An 11811-nucleotide genomic window follows, 5' to 3' on the forward strand; every position below is an offset into this window, starting at 1 on the left:
TTCCCCCCCGCTTCTAAACAGTTGTCCGCAACTGAAATGCATCCAAATATGTCTGAAGCAGATGCGGGCAATCTTTGAAGAACTCTTCATCTACCCATTTAGCATCAATGGGAAGATAGTTCTTAAACTTCACAAGGTAACGCCTCACAACTTTGCCTGCAGCAAGCTTGCGTTCCTTGTGATACACAATCTGCTCTGGCTGCAAGATCTCTTCAAGCTCATCCACTTCTGGTGGATCCTCAATGACCATTTCACTGGGCTCCGGCCCTACATACTTGCGAAGGAGACTCACATGAAAAGCATTGTGTATGTGCCAATGACTAGGTAATGCCAATCTGAAAGCCACTTCATTGATCTTCTCGATCACTCGAAAAGGTCCATAGTACCTGGTTGCAAGCTTAGGATATGCACCCTCTTTGCCAGGCCTCTTTGCAAGTCTTGCTTTCTCAAATTTCAGCAATACCCAATCATTCTCTTTAACATCCAATTGCCTTCTATGCTTGTCGGCAGCCTTTTTATGCTTGTCTTGTGACCTTGCAATGGCTGTCCGCACTTGAGCAAAAGCAATATCCAAGTCTCTTACATACTCATCAGCTGCAAATATCTCATCCTTTGTGCGAAGGATGGGTGGCAAAACCACCTTACCATAAACAATCTCAAACGGGGCCTTTCCCGTAGATGCATGCACCGTGTTGTTGTATGCAAATTCCACAAGCGGTAAGTACTTCTCCCAAGAAGACTTCTGATCCGCCACATAACATTTCAAGAGATCCAACACGGCTGAATTTGCAGCCTCACTTTGCCCATCCGTTTGAGGGTGATAAGCTGATGAGAAGTCCAATTTGGTGCCCATATTATCAAATAAGGCCCGCCAAAAGAGACTTGTAGTCCTGGGATCTCTATCCCCCACAATGGACTTCGGCATTCCATGATGTTTGAACACTTGTGCAAGATATATTTTAACCATATGCTCAGCTTTGATGGTCTTTTTGACCGGCAAGAAATGAGCTTGCTTGCTAAACCTGTCCACAATTGTCCAAATTGCATCATTACCCTGTTGGGTACGTGGCAAGTCCATAATGAAATCCATTGTAATACTTTCCCATGGCTGCGTGGGAATAGGCAATGGCTGAAGCAAACCTGGTGCCTTTTGCCTGTCAAATTTGACCTTTTGACAGGTGATACATGCACGTACATGTGCCTCTATGTCCTTCCGCATACCTGGCCAAAAGAAATACCGCTCAATCATGTGCGTAGTAGGCATTATGCCTCTATGACCAGCATATGGAGGAGCATGGCACTCATCCAAAACCTTTTGCCTCATGTCAGACACTACACATAGGCAATTATCTTTCATGAGATAACCCTCTTTGATCACATATGAGGCATGTGCATGACCAGCCATCAAATCAGCCCAAATAGTGGCAAAATCAGCATCCGTATGATACAAATCACGCATGGTAGACAAGTCCCCATGAGAGGCAACCGAGATAGCTGCTACATACGGCTTTCGTGACAATGCATCGGCCACTACATTCTTCTTTCCCGGGGTGTGCAAGATCTGAAAATGAAACATAGAGAGGAAATTGGCCATCCTCATGTGCTTCTCTGACAATTTAGTTTGAGTAAGAAAATATCTCAAACTCTGGTGATCTGTCTTCACAGTGAAATCAGCCCCAAGAAGGTAATGTTTCCATATAGTAAGTGCATGAATTACAGCCAAGAGCTCTTTCTCATAAATGCCAAGAGATAGCTCTGCATCATGCAATCTACGACTCTCATAAGCCACGGCATGTCCCTCTTGATTAAGGACAGCCCCTATGCAATTTCCAGATGCATCACATTCCACACAAAAAGGCTTTTGCAAATCCGGAACGATCAACACTGGACCATGAGTAGTTGCATCTTTCAATGCGAGGAATGCATCTCTCTCTACATTAGTCCATTTGAACACGGCCTTCTTCTTTGTCAAATCATGCAAAGGAGAAGCAATCCATGCAAAGTGCCGAATGAACCTGCGGTAGTAAGAGCATAATCCAAGAAAACTGCGGATCTCATGCACGGAACTCAATTCGGGCCAATTCCGAATTGCATCAATCTTTGCAGGATCCATCCGCACTCCATCTTTGGACACAATATGCCCAAGATAATGTATCTCTGACAAGAAAAACTCACTCTTCTTTGCATTTATGAAGAGTTTATGCTTATGGAGCTCTTCAAAAACAATAGCCAAATGAGCTTTATGCTCTTGTTCGGTCTTCGAGAAGACTAGGATGTCATCAAAGAAGACACCTGTAAATTTCCTGTATCCACGGAATATGCGATCCATCATTCTATTGAATGTAGCCGGGGCATTTGTAAGACCAAAAGGCATAACAAGATACTCATAAAGCCCAAATGCTGTCCTGAAAGCAGTTTTGTGTACATCCTGAGGCACTACACGCACTTGATGATATCCACTCTTGAGATCAATTCGGCTAAAGCATGCCGATCCATCCAACTTGTCAAGGATGTCGTCTATGCGTGGAATCGGAAACCGATTCTTGATGGTAAGCTTATTCAAAGCTCTATAATCCACACACATACGAAAGGATCCATCCTTCTTTTGAACCAAGAGGACGGGTGAACAATATGGAGAAGAGCTTGGCTGAACCAAACCCTTCTCAAGAAGCTCATTTACTTGCTTCATGATCTCCTCTTTTTGGGATGCACTTACACGATAGGCTGGCCTATTAGGTGGTGAGCTACCCGGCACAAGATCAATGCGATGATCTTCCGGTCGTACAGGTGGTAACTCATTTGGTAACTCATCAGCAAAACAATCATTGTGCTCTTGCAAAAATTTCAGCCTATCATTACAAAGAGTGTTTACATGTACATTAGTTTTCTCAATAGGATCTCGTACAAAAATCAAGTACGCAAAAACACTCTTTTTCATTACTTTCTTAATTTGTACATGAGATACAAGGGGAATGGTATCACCCTCTTCACCAGCATCAATTACATGTTCTCGGCCTTTATGCATGAAGGTGATCCTGTTAGTCTTGTAAGCCTTGCACGGATCAATACGTGTATGCCAAGGCTTTCCAAGCAATACATCACAGCCATTCAAAGGCGCCACAAGAAAATCCTCATGATCCACATAGCCTTGAATGTGTATGCGCAACTTGCCAAAAATAGGCATGACCTGCACTTCTCTACCAACAAAGGCAGCCCCTGCTTCAATTTGAGGACCCATGTCCTCCACTTCAATACCCAAAGCAGCTGCCATCTGAGTGGATATGAAATTTTCAGATGCACAATCATCAAACATGAACAAAGCGGGCTGATCCTTGAGTTGTCCCCAAGCTTTGCATACAACCCTATCTTTGCTATCATGTGAAGTGTTGCCCTGCACATCCGGAACCATATGCACATTAGGCTTCTGTACGTTAGCATTTTCAGCTTTGTTCTTCTTATTTGGGCATGCTCTTGCCATGTGCTCAGTGCTGCCACAAGTAAAGCATTTGCCTTCACGCATATATTGCTCCTTCTTCTCAGCACTAAGACCAAAGTTTGCCGGCTTATAAGGGCGCTTGTTAGCAAACTTATTTTCAGCTTTTGGACCTGATTTGGCTTGGTTTTGGTCCCTTTTAGGTGGCTGTCCATCATTTTGCAGGTTTTGGACAGCCCTCTCTTTGCCTTGAAATGAGGGTTTAGCCTTATTGGATCGACTCAATTTGAGTTCCAATTGCTCGGTGGCGGTGGCGGCTGCGATTAATTGGTGTAAGGTATGACCAGGATACATTTGTAATCCCGCTTTGTACACGGGTTGCAATCCCGATTGAAACCTTCTCTTCCTTTCCGCCTCGGTGACATGCATAAATGGAGACACCTCCAAGAGCACTTTCCAAAACTTTTGTACATATGCATTTACCGATTCACACTGAACAGTTTTGCCAACAGGGGCAGGGCCAACATGACTAAACAAATCCCTACGAGATGTGATATGCTTTGAGGCACCACTATCAAAATACCAAGTACATGCATGCTCTGTCAAACTAAGTGCCTGTGAAGACCAAGAGGCATCATAGCTGCATGTATAAAAACAGTAATCCCTGTCCTCAACAAAAGAAGCAGTCTCTTGAGGAGCTTTAGAAGCATCATTAACAGACATCCCAGCTTCCTTTGCCTTCTCTTTGGCAATCCTCTTCCTACATTCAGTGATGTAGTGACCTGGCTTCTTATAGTAATGACATTTGCCCTTCTTCTTGGGCTGTCCATCACCTTTCTTGGTATCCTGTGAAGAACCACCATCACCTGAATTTTGATTTGAACTCTTTGGCCGAGTTTTTCCTTTCCCCTTTTGACCTGTAGTAAATGCTTGTTCAGCATTTGTGTTCATATTCATATTCTTCCTCATTTGCTCCTCTTGTAGTAAGAGAGCAACAAGTTCCTGATACTTGAGGGGTTCAACAGCATTCCTCATGCTGAGGTTCAAAGAGGTATGAAAAGCCAAGTAAGATCTTGGCAAAGAGTGCAAGATGGTGGACACAAGCTGTGTCTCAGGAATAATCTCATCCACATTGATGAGTTGCTCTCTCAAATCCTGCAGCTTGTTTAAGTGGCTAGACATATCATCTCCTTCATTCATTTTCTGATTTTCCAGCTCTCTTTTCAAAAATGAGATCCTAGCCTCATTACGAGCAGCATACATCTGCTCCAAAGTCACCCATGCATTCTGTGAAGAGCCAGCTGAACGAATATGAGGTATAATGGACCTCTGTACTGACAATGCAATGAGTGACAAAGCTTGTGCATCCCTGGCATCCCATGTCTTTTGAGCATTTGTTCTTTGAACAGGCAATGGCTGTCCTGGAGCCTGTACCTGTTGTCCTCGTCCACGAGCACCCCCTTGGGGAGGAGTCTCTGGAGCCAATGGACCTGGACGTGGTTCATCACCACTAACAAAATCCCAAAGACCTTTTGCCACAAGCACATTTTTCAGCATAAAACTCCACAAGGAGTAGTTCGTGCCATCCAATTTGTCTTCCTTAGACAAATATGTGAATACATCACTTTGCTGTTGATTTGCCATTATGCTTACGCACAATGTTGTACCTGTTTAACAAAAAACCCAATAGCAGAAACCCTGAAAATAACTGTACTCCACTGAATACAGTTCACCCAAAAATGCCTGCACTCTCAATCCTCTGAATGTGCAGGTCAATGCACCAATGACTGAGTAGAGCAGCAAATGGCGTACACAATGCCAAAATGCCCCAAAAATGCCCAAATTTACTGCACCCAAACTATGCAAAAAACCTGTATAGTTCTTTGCTAGAAAATCTGCCTGTTGTGCCTGTAGAATTTCACACAGAGAATAAAAATGCCCAATATTCAAAACTTGCAATGCTTACCACAGTGTGATGTTAGCAGGTACAAGTTGACTTCAATGCGAATGATTGTTGTACTTTGCAGGTACAGTTTACTGTGCTGAGCAGACTGCAGGTACAGTTGAAGTACAGTGGATGTACTCTCACGAAGCACTGTATTGAACAATGCAAACAGGTACTCTGCAGGTCTGGAAGTCGTATTGGGCACAGCAAGTACAGTCGAAGCAGGTACAGTGTTGAAACTTCAGTCGAATGTACAGAAAGTACAATCGACTGGTACAGCAAAAGGTACGCAGCACTGAATGCTGCACGGCTCTCTGCGCAGGTGACAGTTGGCGCTTACAGGCACGGACGTACGTAGCAGGTACAGCGGCGTTGACAGGCGCAGTCTTTCGAAGCTGATACACGTGCGCTGACAGGAACAGAAGCGGAGGGCGGCGCTGACTGTACGGAACAGGTACGGGTGCTGACAGCGACGAACTGGTACGGAAGCTGCTGCAGGCGAGCAGCTGTACGAATACTGCAGGCGGCGCTCAGGTGTACGGGCAGTGATGTACGGGTGCTGTACGGGCAGCAGCAACAAAAACTTGGTTGTGTACGGGCAGGGCAAGGCAAGCCTTCAATGCTCTGATACCAAATGAAGGCAATGAAGTGTTAGGGTTAGGGTTTACAGAAGCTTCAAGCAGGCGTGGAAACCAACAGAGAGAGAGAACACGACTTCAGTATATGCTTGATGATCAAAAGTGAAGTACAATAGCCACATAATAGTGACCCTAAAGATAAGTGTTCACATGTCCGGCCATAAAATGTGCCGGGTGGACCAAAACACTTATAAACTGCATATAAGTGAAACTGAGCTAAACTGGGGAAAAAACCTCCACTAACTGAAGTAAAAAGTGCCCCAGTAATCTACTGATGATCACTAGCACTCCTCTGGGTGCATACACAGCGTAAAACCCAACAATCTCTGCTTCCATGGCTTGCTGCCACCGCAACTGTGAAAGAGCCTCCTCTGGACTCTCAGGCTCATCAATCTCCTGAAGAGAGAGAACTCATGAGAGCATAATTCACTGTGGTGAGATGTGGAAGCCCGAGATGAACGGTGAGGTCCAGGGGTGGGGGTAGAGATCTGGTTATGGAGCTGTGCATCCGTGAGACCAGAATCTCTAAAGAGTTGCTGAACCCACCGAGGTAGGCCAGCCTTCCCTCTCAAAGCGTGAAGAAGAAGCAGATCCAGCTACAATAGAGAACTCATCCAATGTTGTTGGAAGTGGTGATGAGGTAAGCACTGGTGAGGGTAATCCCGGAGTCAAAGTAGGACTCGTAGAGGGGCTAGGAGCTGCAGAGGCTAATGCAACGCGAACGGGTGATTGTAAAGGAGCAACTGGCACCGGGGTTGCAGCACGGGGAGGAGGAGGAGCTAGACGTGGAAGAGGTAAAAGATCACTAGTATCTGCCGGAAATGGATCATCCAGAGAGTCGAAAGATGCATCAGGCGAAGAGGAATCAATACCAAACAAGCTCTCATCAAATCGAGCATCACGGGAAATGATGATGTCATCAACCTCCGGATCCCAAAAGCGGTACCCTTTGGATCTCAGACTGTAGCCTGTGAAGATCATCCTCTTTGACTTCGGGGCAAGTGTGGTCCTTTTCTTATCTAGGACATGCACATAAGCAACACAGCCAAAAACACGAAGATGAGATACAGAAGGCTTGTGTCCTATAAAGGCCTCCTCCGGAGTCATCCCCTCAACCGCTTTTGTGAGAGAGCGATTAATGAGATAAACTGAGGTAGCCACAGCTTCACCCCAGAAAGCAGGAGGGAGACTTGCATGATGCAACAAAGCACGAGCCATCTCTTTGACGGTCCAGTTCTTTCGTTCCACAACTCCATTCTACTGAGGAGTGTAAGGAACTAATGTCTGTCGGTGAATGCCCTTCGAAGCAAGGAAGTCATCAAATGGTACAAACTCGCCACCATTATCAGTCTGGAGGAATGAAACTCTACCCCCAGATTGATTTTCCACCATCGCGATACAAGACCTGAAACTAGCAAAAGCATCTGACTTGCGAGCCAAAAGACATACCCAGACTTTGCGAGTGAAATCATCCACAAGAAGAAGAAAATATCGAGCCCCGCCAAGAGACTCAACCTCCATAGGTCCTGCAAGATCTGCATGTATAAGCTCCAGTCTTTAGGTTGCTCGATGAGTAGCCTCCTCTAGAAATGCATCTCGATGATGCTTGCCCATCATGCAGGATAAGCATATGTGTGAGAGAGACCTCAGCTGAGGTAGTCCACTGACAACCTGCTTAGGATGGAACTTCTGTAAGGCAGCAATGGGTACATGACCAAAGCGAGAATGCCACAAAGAAGTATCTGCCTTAGAAACCAAAGCCAACATGGGTGAGAAAAGCTGATGAATATGGGAATCAATGTGAGGGATCTGGGAAGAAAAATTGGTGATCTTGTAGAGACCCCCCATCATGGACTCCATTGGCAACAACCGAGAGAGTCTTCCTGTCGATTACTTTGATGACCTCATCATCAAAGTACACACCAAGTCCCTTCTGAGAAGCTTTGTATACTGAAAATAGACCAGACATGATATCCTCATGGCAGTCCACGAAGCAGATGAGAACAGTGGTCTGCTCACTTTTTCTATTGGTTCCCAAGGCAGACTAGAGAGATCAGAGCTTCCCTTGGAGAATTCCAAAGGCTGCCCTTGCAGAGGGTGAGGGTGATCGGTTTTTGGGCACACAAATGGCACATAGACCCTACACCAGCCAAGGTGGTTAGGGAGAGACTATGGGCGGCTTTGGATTTGGAAGTGCCGACCTCTCACACGGCTGTAGTGCAACCCGAGAGAGTGGACTTGGCATGATCCTGCAAATCGGGAGGAGACTCTAGATGCCCCCTTCTTTGCATATACAGCGCAGCTAGGCCGCAAGATCCAACTGCTTAAGATAGACGGCACACCGGTAGCAACAGCACATTAGCAATCTCAGGGCCTATCACAACGCTTCCTTTCAGACTTTTGGAAGAGGCTTTGGGACAGCTTTCGACCTAAAAAGATCACACTCTTTCTTTGGCTAATGGCACACAGGAGTTTGGCAGTTGGTACTTGGCTTGCAGTTGGAGGTCGGTCAACGGCTTGTCCGTGGTGCAACCACCATCAGGAGTCTCAGCAACATTGCCTTTGGGATTGACCCCTTTGAGGAGTAGCACAAGCAATCATGGTAGGGGCCGGAGGTTATCTCATCACCACTCACATGCCCCCAAGTTTGACGAAAAGATGAACGAAGAAGTCGTCACCAATGGGACCCACCATATGGCTGCCACGTTGGCGGCACCAAGTGGTTTCGTATGTTTTGCAACTCCATTTGGTAGGTATGGCTTGTGGTGGGAATATCACCTTTGGCACCACTCCGTGACTTGTCAATCCTGTAGTTGACATTAAAACCTACCCTAGCTTTCAAAAAATGTCCTACATGGCCTCTATAGATAAACTCACAGAATCAAAGTTTTAGCAACTATTTACGTACACATGTATACGCACACATGCACATCTGGTACTCGACACTGAACTGTACTAAAATGTGCCACACTGGCAAGACTCACAAAAGAGCATCTTAGGACACCGTACCTTGTTATGCATAAGGATGGCACATCCGGGCTCGAGCTGATCTTTATCCACAAAAGAAAGGATGTTGACATAGTACTCAGGGCCAACAGAAGAGGAGACGATGGCATGGTTCTCATCGATGATCTCTTCGAGGCTACCCACGCTCATGGGGGAGCCACGGAGGTTGTCCACCTTGGAGCGGTCCTCTTCATTTTTGTCCTCCTGGGGCTTGAGGCGCTCCTGATTGGTCACGAACTCCTCTTCCATGAGGAGGTAGTCTTTGATCCGCTCAAGCTTCAGGAGCCGGAGCTTGCACTTGGTGGCCGGGGTCACCACCGGCAGGCGGGCGGCCGCCTCGGGGCCCTTCTGCTTCCGTTGCTTGCGGCCCACCCTTGTGGGCGGCGCCGCTGGCTCGTACTTCTTTTCCTTTTTGTCCTCGGGCTTCCTGTCCCCGGGTGCCCCCTTCGACCCCCCTCCTGAGTGCGTCTGCCCCATGCTTGCTCGCTACTCTCCCTCTCTCTCTCTCTCACTCAGCGTCTCCAGGTGAGGTCTTTCCTTTGAAAGTAAGGAACTCAAATTACGATGAATTTTTCAATTACTTTTATCTTTTGTTTTTTTTTAGAAGAAACGAGTCCTCAACTCGCGGTATGTAAAAGACATTAAGAAGCAGGTATGTAAAAGACATTAAGAAGCAAAACGTAGGAAAAGAACCCCGGAATACAAAGGGTCAAATCTTGATGGGATTTTTTCTTCTTATTTTTTACAAATCCAAGATTTCTTTTTTCTCTCCTTTCCTTGTGCCTTGGTTGTCCATGGTTAATATGTAATAGATATATTTAATTTTCTTTTACTAAAGTTGCAAAAGAGGATGGTGATGCTCGTGAAAAACCAAGCCTAAGGTGGCATGTTCGAAAATGGGAGAGGTTCTAGCTCAAGATAAGCCCACTACACCCTGAAGAAAAAGAGTGTATCTTTGAGCTAGGATAGTCTTGCACCAATAGGGAATAAAAGAGAAGAATGTAGGGAAAAAGTTATAATGAATCATCTGTAGAGCCCATGTATGCATATTGAACGTCTTAACATCAAAAGAGACAGGTCTCTAGTGGTTGTGATGCTATGAAACCCAATTTTAAGGTTGGAAAAGCAAGAATGCAATAGATTTCGTGTGGGTGGAGATTCATAGCCTTAAAAGGTGGCCTCTCATCTATTTCAAGAACTTGCTTATTGTAGAAAACACTTCCTTTATAGCTAGAACCGAGAGCATATTGATCGAAACAATGGATGTAATTAACACATAAGTAATGATCAACATTCAGCAATAAAACTTAGAATATAAGTAATGATCAACATATTCACTAAGAAAACCTATGATATGTAAAACAAAGGAGTTTTTTGGTGAGTCAAATTAAGAGCTAATTTTATGGAACACTTGTGAGTCATAGGATATGCAAAACAAAAGAGTTTTTTGGTGAGTCAGATTAAGAGCTAGTTTTAATGAGCATGGCACACTTGGTTGGATGAGCTAATCTCTAATGATCATGGAAAACATATAGAGGAACAACGTAAATGAATTCCTAGAAAATCATGAGCCCAAGGATATCATGGAATGTTAAAGGGCTCTCAGATAGTTTAAAAGCATGAAATGTACACAACCACTGGATAGAGGATCAGGCAAAGATTTAATATTATATGTCTGCAAGAAGTTAAAATCCATGATGGGTATTTGAAAGTGCATGAGGCAGTTATTAGTCACAGCAGGCACTAATGGGTTGGGTGGGTAGTGTGAATGGTAAGGGCAGAACAATAGAACAATATTAGCAGTGGGAAAAGACTAAAAATTATGGGCATTACAATGGATGAGCTAGGGAGATGGGTATAGGTTAAATCAATGTGTGTGTGTGTGTGTGTGTGTGTGTGTGTGTGTGAGAGAGAGAGAGAGAGAGAGAGAGAGAGAGAGAATGGAGCATTATTTCTATCTATGCTCCCAATATAGAATAGAAACATATGGTGATTTTATCGGTTAGACCTTAATAGAAATATTGAAATCATATTTCAATGAAAGGAAATAGAGAGGGAGGTAATACCCTAACAACCAGAGGATGAGAGGGAGTGGTTGAAATGCTACATAACCATAATTTGTTGAAAGTTGGAGATCGTGATTTGTTGCACCTTGGCATAATGGGAAAAATCCATCAAGATCTCAACAAGATTAGTTAAAGGACAAACTAATGTGGAGTTAGATTTGGTTTTATAATGGAGTACTAAGTGTACACATAAGGTGAGTGATAACTACTGAGAATTTAGTCTAATCCCTTTATATAAAAACGATTCACAGCCGAGATCGACTTGCTTCCATTGGTGGCAACAAGTTTGTGGGTGGTTGGCTACACCTCTCATCTCTTTGCCGCCCTAATGGGTAGAATCGAACCCAAGTTTTTTGTGTCACCGTTGAGAATTTCATTGCAAACTTAATTCTTCTTTGTAATACAGCGAAAGAAGAATTCAAGTGTGTGGAACTAGCCACCAACCTCTAATAGAGTAGGTGAAAATCATGGTTAGTGGATAACTATGGCTTGTGGGAAGTCCTATGGACGAAGATCTCAAGGGGTTAGTGGGATGTGGAAGTCCTACGGACAAAGATCTAGTCCCTAGGGTTCATATTAACCCAAGGGATTAGTGGGACGTGGAAGTCCTATGGATAGAGATATAGTTCCTAAGATTCATATTAACCCAAGGGGTTAGGTTTATTGCACCAAATTAAGTAAGGTTAGAGGATTATCTATTATTAGTTAGGAAAACTAAGTTTG

The 11811-nt window shown here is 44.6% G+C and overlaps 1 protein-coding gene across 1 annotated transcript in view; it reads right to left on the reverse strand.

Moving 5' to 3' along the window:
* Window positions 1-9583, reverse strand: part of LOC147623604 (26S proteasome regulatory subunit 4 homolog A) — a 45240-nt gene extending 35657 nt beyond the window's left edge. Inside the window, exon 1 of the mRNA XM_086820174.1 lies at window positions 9026-9583. Within this exon, the coding sequence (XP_086676300.1) occupies window positions 9026-9499 (474 nt within the window). The 5' untranslated portion in view covers window positions 9500-9583. The remainder of the gene's footprint in view (window positions 1-9025) is intronic.
* Window positions 9584-11811: the final 2228 nt, after the last annotated feature.

The sequence above is a fragment of the Cibotium barometz genome, chromosome 26 (assembly GCF_041138505.1).
Source record: "Cibotium barometz isolate CiBa-2024 chromosome 26, ASM4113850v1, whole genome shotgun sequence".
NCBI lineage: Eukaryota > Viridiplantae > Streptophyta > Polypodiopsida > Cyatheales > Cibotiaceae > Cibotium > Cibotium barometz.